A 17,772-nucleotide genomic window follows, 5' to 3' on the forward strand; every position below is an offset into this window, starting at 1 on the left:
TTCCTTGTGTATAGGTCATACTTTGTTTCTTTGTGTGTCTCATAATTTTTGAAAATTGGACATTTAAAATAATATAATGTGTCAATTCAGACTATTACATATTCCCAGGGTTTGTTGGTGCTGCTGCTGCTTCTGCTTTTTTTGTTTGTTTGTTTAGTAACTCTCCTGGACTAATTCTGTAAAGTCTATATTCCCTCTTGTATACTGCAACTGAAGTCTCTAGTTGATTAGATTAGTGGTCAGCAATTGAATAGAGATATCTTTTAACACTTTGGACCAATACATTTTCCTTTGCTAAGAAACTCTATGAGTGGATTATGGCATGTTTTCAATGCTCTAGCAGTTTACAATTTTCCCTTAGCCTTTACTTCCTGCTTGTGCAACATCTCAAAGTCAGCCAAAGGTGAGAGATTTGGACGTCCTCATGTCTTTCCTAGGCATCCATACATTCCTACACATGCATATGGCCTCAGACTCCCTAACAGACATCTCATTCATAGGTCTTCCTTTTAAGTTTTTGGCCAGGCTCTTCTTTGCTCCAACTGGTTTTACTGTCTCAGGTAACTGTGATTATAAATAATTGCTATGATTGTTTTTTCCTAACACCCTTGGGATAGGACTTTTTTCAGTGAGTAAGCTCTGTCAGGTCAAATAATGACAAGGCCTGAAAATAGGGATTTTCACAACACTACTGGGTAGTCAAATAGCAATACTCTGGGCCGGGTGTGATGGCTAACGCCTGTAATCCCAACACTTTGGTAGGCCAAGGTGGGTGGATCACCTGAGGTCAGGAGTTTGAGATGAGCCTGGCCAACATGGTGAAACCCCGTCTCTGCTAAAAATACAAAAAATTAGCTGGGCATGGTGGTGGGCACCTGTATTCCCAGCTACTCAGGAGGCTGAGGCAGGAGAATCGCTTGAACTTGGGAGATGGAGGTTGCAATGAGCTAAGATTGCGCCGTTGCACTCCAGCCTGGGTGACAGAGTGAGACTCTGTCTCAAAAAAAAAAAAAGAAAAAAGAAAAGAAAAGCAACTCTGAAGACAGGACTTTGGAGGCACTTCAAATCTGTTTGTCTGCTCTGATGACTGCTAAACTGCTGGTTTTTATAGCTGCCATGGTTGTAAGTCTGCTGCTGATTTTCATAGCCACCATGGAGCTAGGGAGAGGGGTGTGGACGTGGAGCAAACTAAAATGACAAAAAGCTCTCTTTTCTTACCACTATTAAGCAGCTTTTCTTAAATAAATGCTCCTTGAGTTGTTACAAGCCTTTAGCTAATTTCCAGAGTTACGAAAAAGTTGATTTTTACAATTTTTATGAGCGTTATTGTTGCCTTTAAGGAGGAACAGATTTTTAGAGGTTCTGACTCTGCCATTTATGAAGATCTACCTCAAATCCATAGTATTTTAACCTGATACTTCCTGCTCAAGTACTTTTTATTTTTGTTTGTCTGAAATGATGGCCCTTATGAAGCTGCACCTGTGTTATTGTTATAAGACTTCTGAGCAAAAGAATCTCTGATATTTCCATGCTAGAGGTGAATTATTCTTTCATAATCCAGATTATCCTAGTTGTACATATAGTAACTGTATGACACAAAAGAAGCCATAGATTAGAACTATACTGTCATACCAAATAAACCCTTTTTTCCTAATTCCATCCAATTTTTTGAGCTTCTGGTGTACAGGGTAACATCCTAACCCATACGTACATCTCATATCACACATCTCTTCCTCAAGGGCATGGCATATAAATTCGTTGTTAGCCCCAGCTGCCCCTGACCTCTCAGCCCTTCACTCCTTCTGTACCTAGCCTTGCTGCCAGCATTAGAAGCTGGATTACTCTCCAAGGTATAAGAATGCCAGGGTAGGTAGGTCAGTGTCCATGCCCTCATTTTCTTTTTCGTGATTTCTCAGTTCTTGTACATATAGATTGATGTGTTATGACTTGCACATAACCAGATGTCCAATCCTTTTGTTGTTGTTGCTGTCTATCCCTTTATGAAAGTTAGAAACTCAGCCTCCACATTTAATTTTTATAACACTGATCACTTTGTTGTCAGTTTCTTTATCTGTGTTTCATGTTGCACAAAACACCATGAAGTTAAGGGTATTAGGTTATTTTTCTTTATATCTCTAGGGCTTAACATAGGCCTGGTGCATACATAGCTTTCAGTCAGTATTTTTTAAATTAATGAATGCCTACATTTCCTAGTAAATTCTACAGATAAAGACCTTGTTTAGACTTCCCAATATGAAGCTAAAACTCTACACTCATATCTCTAGGTGTGATATCCCCATCAGCTTAAGAAATTCAAGTGTTCCAGTCTCTCTGTCACTCTCAAGGTCATGGCTTATAAGGTACTTCTCAGTGTGACCCTCATTCACCTTTCCAGCCACATTTCCCATCAACCCAGAATCCTAACCTAAGCTTCTCTGGTCCACATACACATCATATGTTTTTGTTATGCCTTGCACCTTTGCAAATTAATGTTATTTTTTCACTTCTACCATGAGAAACTTGTATTTATTTTGAAGTGCCAGCTAAAAATCTACTCCTTCTCTAAACTCTTCTATTACTTTCTTAGTAGATTTAGTCTCCCTTTTCACTTTGTTCTAATAAAACTTTGGATATCCCTTTCCTTATTACATTATCATTATCAAGTTATAATTATTTATTTATATATCAGTTCTTATCAGAGTGCCTGCCACATGAAGGAGCCCAAACAATGTTTGATGAATGGTAAATGAATGTTTGCTCCTCAACTAGATTGTGAAGATCCTGAAAGTTGCAGCATGTGTTTATTCTTTGTGCTCCAAGCATTGTCCTGGCCCATAGCAAGCTCATAATATTGTTTCCAATGAATAAATGAGGGATATCAGAGAGTATATCTGCTTAACCATGGAAAGGTTAAAGGACCATCCTGACCAGATCACAGATGAGTGTTTCAGGTGTACCAAAGTGGCTCTTGTTGGCAGGACCACAGAGGGCCTTTTGTGAAATGGAAAAAGGGTCCCCATCTGGCTGGAAATGACTGTAAAAATGCAGGCCTTCGTGAACAGAAAGGCCTTTTTACAAGGAAAAAGGAGCCCCATTTTGGATGAAGCAGTCTCATGCCAGGGACAAGCCTTAGCAATCTGAACAGAGGGTAGATTTCATACTCTTGTTCCACCTTTGGACAGGTGTGTGTCCTTTGTAACAGCCCTGCTTGTTATATACTACAAATGACTAACTTTCTCTCTCACCAAGAGTCATTGCATTCCCTAATGTGGGAAGAGGGTCCTACTTGTATTGAGAACCAAATATCATCCATCTTCAATTCTTGGAAGAGCCCATTTTTTCCCCAGGGCACATGGTCTTTTAAATAAAACAAGGATCAGTAAATTTTATGGGTATGACCTTTGTAATGGTATATTTGGTGGGGAAAATAATCCCTTTTTTGTCATAGCCTAATTTTTAGGCAACTGGTGCCAGGGCTTATGATTTGGGGATCTTATCTAACACTTTTAGTTTCTTTAGTTTAAAATGTAAACTGGAAATATGTTTTGTAAATAACTTATTCATCTTGGAAATAATTTAATTCTAAGAATACTCATCTAACTCTGAGAGAATTCCCTGATTTTGAATATTTTTATTCCTTCACAAATAGTGAAAATTGAGAAGATTTTTTTTAAAGTAAATAGTCAAGACAATTTCTGGGAGGGCAGCTACTACTTACCTTGTAAGAAGATGTATTCCCTCACCAGATGGCAAGAAGGGAAGGAGATAGGTAGTCTCTTAGCAAGCAAGGACTGCTGGTAGAGAGGGTAAAGGTTTTTCCTAACATACATTTCTTATTCCCTCAGAGGTCATCATTTACCTCATATGCTCTGTCTCCAGAGCAAAGATGTCCCAGTGGTTTTTCTGTGTTCAAAAAACAACTGTTGATTATCCTGTCATTTCGATTCTACTCATGCTTTAACAAGAGTAGGCTTCCACCAATTTACACACAAGTTCTGTTCCCCAAATTTGATTGATTAGAAATAAGCTTCCAGAGAGAAGTATTGTTAGACCTGTGTACTTTGGCCACTTCGTAAAATACATTTAAACCCTAGTAGGTAACTGAATTATAACATTAACAGGCTTATTAACTGCATTCTGGGAGCCACGTGATACAAGTGAGAGAAAGAGAAAACTCTTCTCTCTTTTTCTTAAGTGCAGGGCTAATCTTTGACAAAATTTGGAAATGGGTAATGTTTGCTTTTGGACTCTCCCTCCTGAATTAGCGTGCCCCTAAAATCTGTAGCCCAAGGTTATAACCCAGACCAAAGCTCTGACAGATGGCTCTCAGTTCACATCTTTCCAGTTATGTGTAGTGAGCAAAGCACACAGGACTCCTAGGATGGGAAGGGCATGAAAGGACGACTGTGATGGAAGATCAAAAGGGGTGATAGATGCCTTTCTAGAGATTGGAAGCACATGTCATTGATTTGACTATCTTCTTTCACAATCATATTCCTCAAAACATGGTCTGCTTTACCTGAGTCATTTTAGACAAATGTTGTATCTCCAACTGTATGGTGATTTGTGGAGAAACAGATTGCAAAACTGGACCTGAGAAGACCTTTAAAAAAGTATATTTAGTCTCATGCTGAGAAGGTTTCCTTGTAGCATGCATTATCTCTTCTTATCTCCTCCAAGGCCTGTTTCTCTTTTATTAATTTAAAATATTTTATTTGAAGTTTGATTGATGCAGCATAATACACTAAATATATCTTGCTAAATATTTCTGTTAAAAGAGTTATTAGTACACAGAGGAAACAGGACAGTAAGTTACACCACATGACCAGAACATGAATTCAAGATACTGCATCACTATTTTTGTTGACATTGGGCGTCTCATGGTGCTGGCTCCTCATTCATATTTAGAAATCACTCTTATATTTCCTCAGCTCCACATCCTTTTAGAAGATGGGTGCTTTTAGGTTAGACTGTTAAGAGGCTCAAAAACATGCTATACGATGTTATACACGCTTTCTCTCTATATAAATGTATGTTTTCTTTTCTGTAAAAAAGGTTCCATAACTGTCAGATTTTCAAAGGTATCTGTGATTCAAAAACAAAAGATTTAGAACCACTACCTGAATGCAGTCTCTTGAGAAATAGTGTACTAGGAACAGTATATCAGGTTTAGGTATTGTGACTTCTATATTTACTTCTGAAGAAATTCTATTGTCAATTTAGAGCAGAAAAATTTTAGTGTAGCCATTTAAGAGAAATGAATGCATAGAGTTCAGGTAGACATGGTCAATAAAAAATCTCAATGTATTTACATTAGAGTGGTTTTAGAGAGGAATGATACAGCTAAAAGAACATGAAATAATTCAAATATTGGATAATGATAATACTTCTGATATTTGTTGTTTGTCTTTAATTTAATGCTAATGTCTAATTATGTAAAATATTTTACTGTCTAGGGTTTCAAGTGCCAAACTTAATAATTTTTCTCGCTTGGAGCCAACACTTCACCTTCTGGGTGTGCAGTTTGATCAGAATGTGGCCCACGGCATCATCACAGAAAAGCCTGGGGTGGCAACAAAGCTGTTATATCAATTGTACATTGCTCTTCAGAAAAAGAAGAAAAGTGGACTGACTGGAGTGGAGATGCAAACCATGCAACGTCTGACAAATTTAAGACTTCAAAACATGAAAAGTGATACTTTTCGAGAGGTAGGTACATAAAAAAGCATAATAAGCGTGTCATAATGTGAAATTTGATAAAGTGAAATGACAATGATATTGAATTCTCAAAGAAGCCTCATTAGGCATATATTTCCCTTATGTATGTTACTGGCCATACTTGGGTTTTATTTTATATTAATATTTTGAATTTATTTAGCCATTTTTGATGTCTCTCTCTAGCCTATCCATATTGCCAATAGCTTATCAAACTCTTCCTAATTTCCAGTACTTTTTGTTGTTGTTGTTTTAGAGAGCAAGGGCCTTGCTCTTGTTTCCATGCTGGTCTTGAACTCCTGAGCTCAAGCAGTCCTCCTGCCTGAGCCTCCCAAGTAGCTGGGACTACAGGCCTAATACTTTTTGTGCCTGCTTCTCTCTTCCTGTTTCTACCCCATCATATTAGCTCAGATCTTCTTATCAGCTACTGCAGCAACCTGCTAAAATGTCTCTCAATCTTCTGGATAAGTCAATCAACTGCTAAATGAATCTTCCCTAAATTTTACTTTTATTGAGTTCTTCTGCTCAGAAACCTATTTTTACTTCTTTCTAGTCCTCAGCATGGCATTTCTTTCTTCTATGTTAATTGACAGTCTGTCCTTAAATATGACTTTCTATTCCTGTTCTTCCTTCCCTCACACCCAAACTCACCCTTCTCATCTCTCCTCTTCCCCAAACTGTTCTTCATCTACTGTGCAGCCCAGTACACATGATTTCTTCATTTGGAACTCTAGAGCATAAGTAATTCTCACTCTCTTGGTTTTACCCTCCTGATACTGATATTGTTGGCTAACTATTCATTATTTATTTGTCATATGACCTTACCAGATTTTTAGTACATCAGATTTGATGAATATGTCTAGTACAATGCTTCGGATGTTGTAAGTACTCATTAAATGTGTTATTGACTAATTGACTAACTAAAAAGTCGACAATTCTCTCCAGTTTTTATGCAATTCCTTATGGTAAATGAAGTGCGTTAACTTTTACAGGCCTCTGGAATAATCATGAGTGCTGCACTGATGCAAAATAGTAAATATCAATGGATAGAATTATATTTTTAAATTTAAATTTTGAAGCAGCAATGCCATAATAGATATGAGGGCCATCTCCATGTTTATGTTTGTCCATTCTTCATAGATATCATTGTAAGTCTGGTAGCAGAATGGACTCAGCACTCCTTGAGAGCTAGAAATTAGATTAGTCTTAATATGAATAATTTAATATTGCATTCGGCCTCCTTCACTTGCAAGCTGGTTAACGTTGAGCCAGCCTCTAAACAACTCTCAGGTTCAATTTCCCCAACCGTAAAAACAGGGATGCTTATTTCTACTTGCCTCAGAGTTCAGAATTGGACGTTTTTGTAGCTTCAAGAAAAAGAGTGGACTAACTGGAGTGGAGTTTATATATAATAAAATGTAAAGCAGTCAACAGTGGCAAGTGCTATAAGAGCTGTGTAGATGAAGACAAACAAGTGCCTATTAGCTCATTTAATGTTGGTCATGGGTGAACTTCCAGCATCAATAATTCATTCACTGAACAAATATTTATTGGGCTCCTACTTGTTGTCAAGCACTTGCACAACAAACACACAGGAAAAGCCCCAACCCTCTTAGAGCTTACATATTGGGGCCAGAAAAATGTTTCATTAGAGTGATATGGATTGCAGTGAGTTGAGAAGGACTTTGGAGATGCGGAAGAGGGCAGCATAGATTATTCTTTCAAGAAATGTGGAGGTAAAGAAGAGAACAGTAGGAGAGAAAAGCTCAAGTGAAGTATGAGATTGCTTGTTTTATGGACCTAGAGACTGGGGTCACTTATCAGTTGAGAAAAAGGATCAGTGGCAGGAGAGATGAAAATGGTACAAGGACCAGATGGAAAGAGGCCCTCTGGGGATGGAAAGAGGAATATGCAATCAATGGTTCATGTGAAAGAGGTGATATCATAGGAAAGAAGTAGAGATGCCGTCTTCTTTGACACTAGATGAGAAGAGATGCAGGTAATATTAATAATGGTTGAAATTTATTAAATGGCATGGCTAGTGATGTGCCAAGCCCTGTTTCAGGTGCTTTATGAATATTATCTCACTAGATCTTCACAACAGCTGTAAAAGATAGGTACTTTCATTATTCCCATTTTACAGATGATGAAACTAAGGCACAGATGGATTAGGTAACTTGCCCAATTTTATGCAGATAGTAAGTGGTAAAGCTGAAACACAAACCTAGGAAGTTTTAATGTTTCTTCACTTTTTACCATGGAGTGGCTAAGCAATGGGAAGGATCTAGCTTCTTATATTATCTCTTATATGTTAAAATTGGTTTAATGAAATTATTTTTGCAAAAATGTGTTTCCAAGAATATAAATACCATTTATTGAAAATTAAACTCAGTGTAAAAAGTTTAACTATAAAAGTATATATGAGGCTATTTTGCAAGAAGAACCACAAAGGATAATGTTTTTATAATTGCTCTTACATCAATTAAGAATATGAGTAATTGGAATGGGGCTTGAATTTAGCTTAACTATCAACAATAGTAATTTAAAGAATTTCATTTTGAAGACGAATTTTATTTGTGCTTATAATGAAAATGTGCTCTTTATTCTCTAATAACAAAATCTTTTGAAATGCTTTTTTCATTTAGAGACTTACACACATGATACCACGTCAAACTGATTTCAATCTGATGCGGATTACACACAGGTTTCAAGAAAAATATAAACACGTGAAAGAAGATCTTGCCCATTTGCATTTTGAGAAACTTGAAAGATTTCAAAAACTCAAGGAAGAGCAAAGATGTTTTGATATCGAAAAGGTTCTATAGAACTATTTTTTCAGAAATTCATTAGTGTATAGTATACAGTTTGTGATTTATGCCTATAGTACACATTGCATAAGCAGTAGTGGAGCACGAGTTGCACTTTCCTGATGCATGACTTTGTCCTGCCCTACTCTCACCCTTTCTCTCTCTCCCCTGCTCCTTTTCTGCATCTTGACTCTTGCTGACTCTCACCTCTACTTGTGGCTGAGAACAAGAACTGCCATCTTCTGGAGTGGCAAGACAACTGCATTACCTTCACTGGTAGAAATTGATGTTTCAGCTGCTGTAGTGATGGAGGGTTGCTAGCTACCCCATTGGTCAAAGGCACATGACCGTTGTCACCACCGCGGCAGATAGATCAGACATTGTCCCCTCGCTTTCTCCTCTTTTGCAACCTTTGGTCCTGCCCCATCTCTCTGTACTTGGAGATGGGAGGTAATTCTTTGCTTGCTTACCTTTCAATCACGTTGAACAACTCTTAACATCTTTCTGGCCCTTGCTTCTTGCTTTGACTAACTCTCTGCTCCTTCTCAAATTTCTTTAAAACTCTTTAATGATCTTCTGTGCCTTTGTAGGTGAGAGAATAATGGTACATGGAATCATTAAAGATTTTTAAGAGTCTTTCGAACACCAAAAATACCATTTTAAGGCATGTGGTGGCAATGCTGTTTGCCTTAGTTCATTGGTTGTTTACTTTGCAAAATTTGTGACTTTTAAGTACTCACACATTTGATTGAATGTGTATTGAATTGGAATTATTATTTCTAAATTCAGCATTTGAGTCCTTAGTTGATGATTTTCTTTTAAAGAAATTAGTTTATTTAAAAGCAAGATAGTCTGGGCTGGGAGTTAGTGCATATCATCAGCCCTCCATCTAATGTGATTGCTAAGATGTGCAGGATAGGACAGCTTAGAATGAGTGCCTTGACGCCTACATATGGCTGCATTCCATACCTCAGTGAAGAAGCCAAAGGATGCTGACACACAGTGATGTGGAGGGCATTCCGGAGAAACTTTTGCAACAGTGTATTAATGTGATTGGTTTTCTTTTTGTTTTAAGCTAAACATCTAAAACAAATTTCAAGTTAACAGTTCATACAACTCAGATTTAGTATTATTGTTTATCATAAAACATATTCCTAGTTTTAAAAAGACCCAAACTATGATTAATATAATTTATTGGCATTTTTGCTGAATAGGTTTAAGTCAGATAATAGATTTTAAAAAAGCAAATGAGGCAATGTGTCAAACTTTAATGTTTCATAATAAAAATAGATACATTCACTTAAAAAAAAGAGTATTTCAGGTGACTGGGTATATGGAATGTGTAAACTACAGGCAAAAGAATTATGTAGTTCTTCCCATTGCACTGTAAAATCACTTTTTAAATTCATGGATTTATTTGGAATGATAAGAAATTATATTCTGAACGTAGTCAGCTCTTTGCAGGGAAGAATGGAAAGATGACAGACAAACTAGAAGATCACTTGCAAGCTGGTTAACGTTGAGCCAGCCTCTAAACAACTCTCAGCTTCAATTTCCCCAACTGTAAAAACAGGGATGCTTATTTCTACCTGCCTCAGAGTTCAGAATTGGATGTTTTTGTAGCTTCAAGAAGAAGAGTGGACTAACTGGAGTGGATTTTATATATAATAAAGTGTAAAGCAGTCATGTAATTATATGACTTGCCAGAGGGTAAATAAATGATTATATTTCCCTTTGGTGTTACATGATAAAGAGAGAAAGCACTCTTAAAGTAGTGTTTAAGTTGAGACCAATTGCTATGACTCTAATTTATATGGAACCAGCCTGTCTATTACTGCCAAGCCTAATGCAGACAGTCTCCAAGAATGTTGAGAAAAAGCAAATATGATACCATTAAATATTCTGAAATAAATTATGTTCAAAATGATCATAGGGAACAAATAAGGCAAAAGGAAGACTCTGTGTCTCCCTGGTCTTCTTAAGAAAAAAAGATAAACATATTGCAATTAAATAAATATTCATATTTTGGAAAATGAAATGAAGAAAATTTTCTATAATGTATGCCTTTTTAATGGTAAATTGACATTTTTTATCCTTGGACATGGGAGCTAATGATCATATTAGTTCTAATATAATGTATTAGTAGTAAAGTCATGATTAGTTTCACATATTACCTTTTAAATCATTTACTTTTAAAATACTTTATCTGATTTTCAGTCACTTTTTCTTTTCAATTACATGCTCCTGCTTATATTCTTCTTAAAATAACTACTGCCTACATACAGAAGAGATGATCCAATAATTATATAATTTAGTGTTAATTCAGTGTTTGAGGTTGCCCCTGAACTCATTGTTTAAGTGTGACTGGGTTTTGGGGAAGTTTGTCATTCTTATTGGGTTTCCCAGGAACCCTCCTAGAAACTGTCTCCTAGATAGAATTTTCTCATTGGACAATCTTCAGACATAGAATTTTTTTCTTCCATGCTTGGTAAGGTCATGACAGTAGGATTGGGAAAGAATTATACTCTTATTTATATTTGGGACATCTTTATTGTCCTTTTAGTATCAGCACACAGAATGAAAATACAGACATTTAATAGATATGATTTGCAGATTCCAGAATTGTGTTTTAACATTGTACTTTTCACAGTAAGTCATATTGACACCTGCTTCTTAATATTACACAGTTGTGACACCTAGTCTCTTGATGTCTCTTAATATTACGCAGTTGTGACACCTAGTCTCTTGAATTGCTGGGTTCTGAAATTTTCAATAGATAAATTTTGTATATTTGTACCTATGAGTGTATTATATTGCCTATTCTGTTATTCTGAATCACTAAACTAATGTATATGGGATATTCAGCAATACTTAAACAGAAGACGACAAAATGAAATAATGGCCAAAATCCAAGCAGCTATTATACAGATTCCTAAACCTGCACCAAATCGTACTTTGAAAGCACTCGAGGCCCAAAAAATGATGAAAAAGAAAAAAGAGGCAGAAGTAAGTGATAATCCTTTAATATTGTGCTGTGTTTATCTTAACTAAAGAGTAGTCTCTCTCTGAAACATATAGAGAGACCTTCCAAAACTTCACACTTGCTTTTTCCAAATTATCTCTGACCTTGTCCTTTCTCATTCAGCATTCCTCCACTATATGCATATTCAACTCATTTTATATTGTTATTTGTTCAGAATGAAGAATGTAGCTTTAGGCCAGCAATGGCAAACTCCTATTAAATGGCAGTCTGGACTCCTGTGTTGAAACAGATTCTGTGGTCAATAACAAAGCAGATCAGAATGGGTGCCGTTGTAATGGGTCATGTGTTATCCATTTGTGTTGCTATAAAAGAATACCTGAGGCTAGGTAGTTTATAAAGAAAAAGAGGTTTATGTCACTTATGGTTCTGAAGGTTGGAAGATTCAAGACTGGGTACCTGGTGAGGGCCTTAGTAAGGAGAAGTGGGAGGGGAAGTGGAGCCATCATGTGCAGACATTACATGGGGAGAGAGAAAGTGAGAGAGAGGGTGTAGGGAGGGAGAGAGGGAGAGAGAAGGTGCCAGGTTCTTTTTAACAACCAGTTCTCATGGGAACTAATAGAGTGAGAACCCACCCCTAGGGAGGGAATCAGTCTATTCATGAGGGAAAAAGAGAGTGAGAGAGAAGGTGCCAGGCTCTTTTTTAATAACTAGCTCTCATGGGAACTAACAGAGTAAGGACTCACCCCCAGGGAGGGCATCAGTCTATTCATGCGGGATCCACTGCCATGACCCAGACACCTCCCATTAGTTTCCACCTTCAACACTGGGATCAAATTTCACATGTGGTTTTCAGGGACAGTCATCCAAACCATAGCAGGTCATAACTGCCATGGGTACAGCAGGGGCCAGTCAAGGTACACATAGCATACATATGCCATTCCTACTATATGCTTTTACTCAATTCCTCCTCATCTTGCCACACTATTTTTCTATGAATCCCAGGACTGTTAAGTGACTTGTTGCTATCAGTATATTTAAATTTAAGATACCTATACCAGTGACATTTTACTGGACCACACCAACTGTCAATCATTTCAGTAAGATACAATCTGATTATATTTCACAGGAGAGCAATGTTACAGTTCGGTTTGATACAAATTCCTGCAATTCGCACTGCATACTGCTACAGTGATTGTTTATATTCTCTCATGTGACCTATAAAGATGATTAATAGCTACCATTTATTGAACATGTGCTGTATGTCAAGCTGTGGATTGGGCACTTCACATTATCTTTGATTTGTAAATAACTCTCTAAGTAGGGTATTATTTTTCCCATTTTGTAGATGAAGAAACTGAGACCCAGAAAGTTGACATGTTTTACCCAGTGGTAGTAAAGCAGAGATTGACAGATCTCTCTGATTCCTAAATCCATTGAATTTTATATTAATTCACATTTTTTTGTTTTTTAAATACTAACAAAATATTCTGTACTTGGATTCTAAAATTACCACCCACAGAGGCTTTTATCTGACTCCATTTCAGTATCTACCTCTAGTATGTCCCTGAGTTGATTAAAGTTTTTTTTTTTTTTTTTCTTTTTTGACACAGTCTTACTCTGTTGCCCAGGCTGGAGTGCAGTGGTAAAATCATGGATCATTGCAGCCTTAACCTCCCAGGCTCAAGTGATCCTCCCACCTCAGCCTCCTGAGTAGCTGGGACTACAGGTACGCAAGGCTGGTCTCAGACTCCTGGGCTCAAGCAAACCGCTGGCCTCGGCCTCCCAGAGTGCTGGGATTACAGGTGTGAGCCACTGCACGTGGCCTGATTAAAGTTTTTTAAAAAGTGTTTGTAAAACACAAAGGTGAGCTAAAGTTAAACTTCAGATGACAAATTAATAGTGTAAATAAAGTTGCATGAGAAATGTTTAAAACACCCGAGACAACAATTTTTAAAGAAATATTTGACTTTGGGAGGCTGAGGCGGAAGGATCGCCTGAGGTCAGGAGTTTGAGACCACCCTTGTCAACATGGCGAAACCCCGTCTATTTTAAAAATACAAAAGTTAGCTGAGTGTGGTCATGCATGCCTGTGATCCTAGCTACTTGGAAAGCTGAGGCAGAAGAATCACTTGAACCCAGGAGGTGGAGGTTGCCTTGAGTCGAGATCACGCCACTGCATTCCATCCTGGGTGACAGAGTGAGACTCCATCTCAAAAAAAAAAAGAAAGAAAGAAAGAAAAAGAAATATTCGTATCCAAAAATGTATGTCCTGACTCTTTGATAATCTGTATTCTAATTAAATGCCCTTTGGTGCCCTGTCAAAATCATGAAGTGAATGATTCAGGGGAGGCAATTTTCACATTCTTTTAGGTATAGTTAGCCCAGTCTAAAAGCAACAAATCAAAATTATAAAAACATTTTTAGAATACAGCTTTTCATATCCTAGTTATCTTGAATTAGTATAAATTTATAAACTTAACTGAATATGGTAAATGAAGATTTTTCAATGGTTTTTAGAGGCAGAGAACTGATGATGAATTTTCTTTAAAGGATGTGGCCGATGAAATTAAGAAGTTCGAAGCATTAATAAAAAAGGATCTCCAAGCAAAAGAAAGGTGAGATGTGAGCTATTTTAATAATTACAAAACTGCATTCTGTTGTACACATAGCTTTTGAATATTTAGAAATAGTTTATCTGGAAGAGCTATTCCAGGATCTTTTCACTCCAAAGAATCTTGATTCAGAGAGTAATTAGGGAAGATAAATGAGCTAAAGTTCAGATTGTTTGTTAGCAACTTTTATAAATATCTAGAGAGAAAGTGACTATTATGAAATGTAAATTTGATTTATTCTTCTGTGCTATGTTTATTCTTCTAAGTTCACACATATTTTTTAAACATTCACTAAAATTGTTTCAAGGTACCACTAATTTAAATTTGTCACAGTAAATCCTTTATTAGACTCTAGTTTGGTTTATATCATGCTGTATCCTCAGCAGTTAGCATAGAGACCAGCAGTAAGAAGTTGAATGAATGAGTTCATTGAACAAATGTCACTAAGACAGTCACTTTAGTGGGTCCATTGAACAAAGTTCCTCATTAATTGGCTTCATTTACCTAAAGATAAAGCTCCTTCACACTTTATTTTCTATGGGAGGTCATTGATTTACAGAAAGTAATTCATTAGAGATGACATATGTAGGAACAACTTGGGTTTTTTTATATTTTTAAATGGAAATGATCCAAACTCTATGCATTTACATCTTATGAAATATGAGATAAATCTCTGTTAAAGAAGATACTAATTTTAAAGAAAAGCAGAAAAAAATTACATACTTCAGTTTCATATTAAAATTTCCTGAAGGAAGGGAGAGACAGTCAAATGAGGAGGAACAAGGAAAATCAGAGCCATAAGGAAGAAATGATGAAGTCAGATGTAAGAAAGGAAATTAAGCAAAGTGGAGAATACTTATGTGATGTACACAAGTTTCCTCTGCAGAAACTCCTGATGCGCTATTCTGATTCCCACTCCCATTTATCAGTGTTGATCCTGACCTGTAAAAACAACATAATCCAAGTCTCCTCATCCATGCAGCCACCACTTGAACCCTAGCACACACCTACCCTAACCTTGGCCCATGAAAACACCAATTTCTTCTCATTCTTTCACCCACCTCTCTAGCCACAGGCTCCGTGGTGATAAACAGATGGTGTCCACCAGAAGACCATCTTAAACTACTGAATACTTTGCTACTTGGTGAATGCTACTTTCTATAGCTCCCTGGCCTGCCCGTTTCCTGGGACCCCTCAATTTCCACACAGTTTAGCAACCATAGTTAAGATGAAGCACAGCACTGTCTCCCAGGCCCTGCACCAGTATCCATGTCTATTGGTTAGTGTCCTTGCCATGTCAGTTATTAAATGTCTTAAAGATCATCCCTGTACATTACAGCTGCAAACATTTACCTGCTCCCTATTGCCTTTGCCAACCCAACCAGACCCTAGGTCTCTATCAGTTAGTTTCAGAAACCCCAAAACAACAGTGAATGAAATTAGAGGGAAATCTGCTTGTCTCTCATGTAATAGAAATCAGAAAGTAAGCAGCCCATAGTGTATGCTGTAGCTCCAAGGTTATCAAGGACTGAGGCTCCTCCTTTCTTTACTTTTGCCTCACTGTCCTATTGTGTGGTTTTCATCCTCAGGGTTACATTCATGATACAAGATGGTTACTGGGACTCCGGGCACTTGGCCCGTGTTCCAGATATCAGGAAAGAAGACAGACAAAAAAGTAGATATCTCCTATCTGAAATAGCTTCTTTCAAAAGCCTTCCCGGAAGTCCCATATAACATTTTTGCTTATATCTTATTGGAGAGCATTCAGTCACATGGCCACACCTGACAGAGTGGGAAGCTGGGAAATGTAGTCTTTAACTGGACACACAGTTTCCCTGCATAAAATTGGGGCTCTATTTTGAGAGAAAAGGGAGGGAAATAGTAGTGTCAGGTCCCTTCTTCACAGAAGGCTCCACTTGGTCCTGCCAAAGATTTCCAGCAGAGGGCATCTGAAATATTGACACCCTCACTTACAGCAGGAGGAGAAGGCCTGGGGCAGCTGAACTCCCTGGGCCAGTTACCTGTGGCTGTGAACAGCTTCATTTGAGAATCTAAATCCTTTCCAGTGTGTTGCACAAAGTTCGTTTTCTCTTTTGGCCTTTAAAAGAAAAACGTTGGGAAGTGCTGGCCTAGAGCAAACTTTTCAAGAAAACAGAGGCTGTGGTTACAATATAGCACCCTTCTTAAGCCATTTCATTAATCACTACTTTTTTAGTTCATGCTGAATCTTAGCTTAGAATCAAGAATGTTCTGGGCACATTGAGAAACTTCACACTAACTTGACGCCAGAAGGCAATAAAATCTCCCAGCTTGAACCGCAGGAGCACTTTCTGCAGCTGCCTCTTTCATAGCCTGCTCCTGAACAGTTTCTCAGGATGCCACCTCAAAGTTCATTGTTTCTCTTTTGTGGAAGAATGAAATGATGTCTCATGCCAGCAATGCAAGAGCCCTCATGGCTGGTTTCTCCCCATATAACAAGGTTCCTCCATTTTTTCATTTTTTAGATGAATAATAAATACTGTTTGCTATTTGTTTCTTTAGCTGGGGTTATTGGCTGCTGTAATTTGGTATTTGCGTTAATATATTTATCAGAGGCTTTTCCTAGCAACTACTTTTTAAGAAATACAAATTTGACCAAAGTTTCTGCTACTAATAGATTATACACATACAATTATTAGATTAGATGAATGTCTGGCAAGCAAACAGATAAAAAGAAAATATAATCATTGCCCTCAAGAAACCTACATCTAGTAAAATGAATATTTATTCAAGTACATAATGTGTAGCTTTTTTTTGCCTTTATTGGAATAAGACAACAGATGGATGAGTTGACTAATTGATAAAGGAGAAGCAATTTGTTAAGTATATTATTGACAGCATAAATATTGTGTTGAGAGAGCTATTAACCCCACACTCAATCCAGGGCAGGAGCTTTTACACAACACATTTAAGTACAAATATAATAAGATTTTTGATGAAAGATCTAAAAGTGTTATGCTACACAATTAAATACTAAATCTTAATAAATAGATAGAGTTAAACTCTGTCTTTGGCCTTAGTGAGTGCTTGGTACCTACATAGTTTGTGCTCAACTCTTCTCAGTGACAAAATACAATCAAAGGTTGAGCCCTGGCTGATAAAATGATTGGAACTTTAGTTTGATTTTTATGTATGTATGGTGTTTTTTAGCACATTATTTGAAATTTAGCAGACATCAACTATTTGCCAGGCATGCTAGGCACAGGTGCAGGCAGAAGAAAAATAGGATACTTCTCTTATTCACTAGGAGATCAGCTGGGAGCAGCAAACCTCCAAATTATGACCTATACTACAATATGGTCTATATTATAAATATGCAGGTATTACATCATTAAAAATTAAACATGAGTTAACTATGATTTTACCAGAGTACTTGTGTCTATATAAGAATTGATGACAAGTCTCTACACACTTCAATATGTCCTTATTTTTTGAATAAGATTATAAGTAATATTGTAAACCAAATATATTAATTACTTGTAACAAAAACAATGATTATACATAACATAAAAATTCGTTATTTCTAGGCAAGTAATATTATGGTATGTCTTGTACTATTGTATTATTCTGTTTACTTTTTGAAGAGGATGCAGATGAGAATCGATTATTTGATTTT

At 37.0% G+C, this 17,772-nt stretch overlaps 1 protein-coding gene across 1 annotated transcript in view; it reads left to right on the plus strand.

The window, feature by feature from the left end:
* The window catches only part of SPEF2 (sperm flagellar 2), a 187,990-nt gene that overhangs the window by 18,419 nt on the left and 151,799 nt on the right, over positions 1-17,772 (plus strand). The window contains exons 3-6 of the mRNA XM_030813964.1: positions 5,457-5,709; positions 8,361-8,531; positions 11,388-11,528; positions 14,056-14,120. Of these exons, the coding sequence (XP_030669824.1) occupies positions 5,457-5,709; positions 8,361-8,531; positions 11,388-11,528; positions 14,056-14,120 (630 nt within the window). The remainder of the gene's footprint in view (positions 1-5,456; positions 5,710-8,360; positions 8,532-11,387; positions 11,529-14,055; positions 14,121-17,772) is intronic.

This window comes from Nomascus leucogenys, chromosome 6 (assembly GCF_006542625.1).
Source record: "Nomascus leucogenys isolate Asia chromosome 6, Asia_NLE_v1, whole genome shotgun sequence".
Lineage (NCBI taxonomy): Eukaryota > Metazoa > Chordata > Mammalia > Primates > Hylobatidae > Nomascus > Nomascus leucogenys.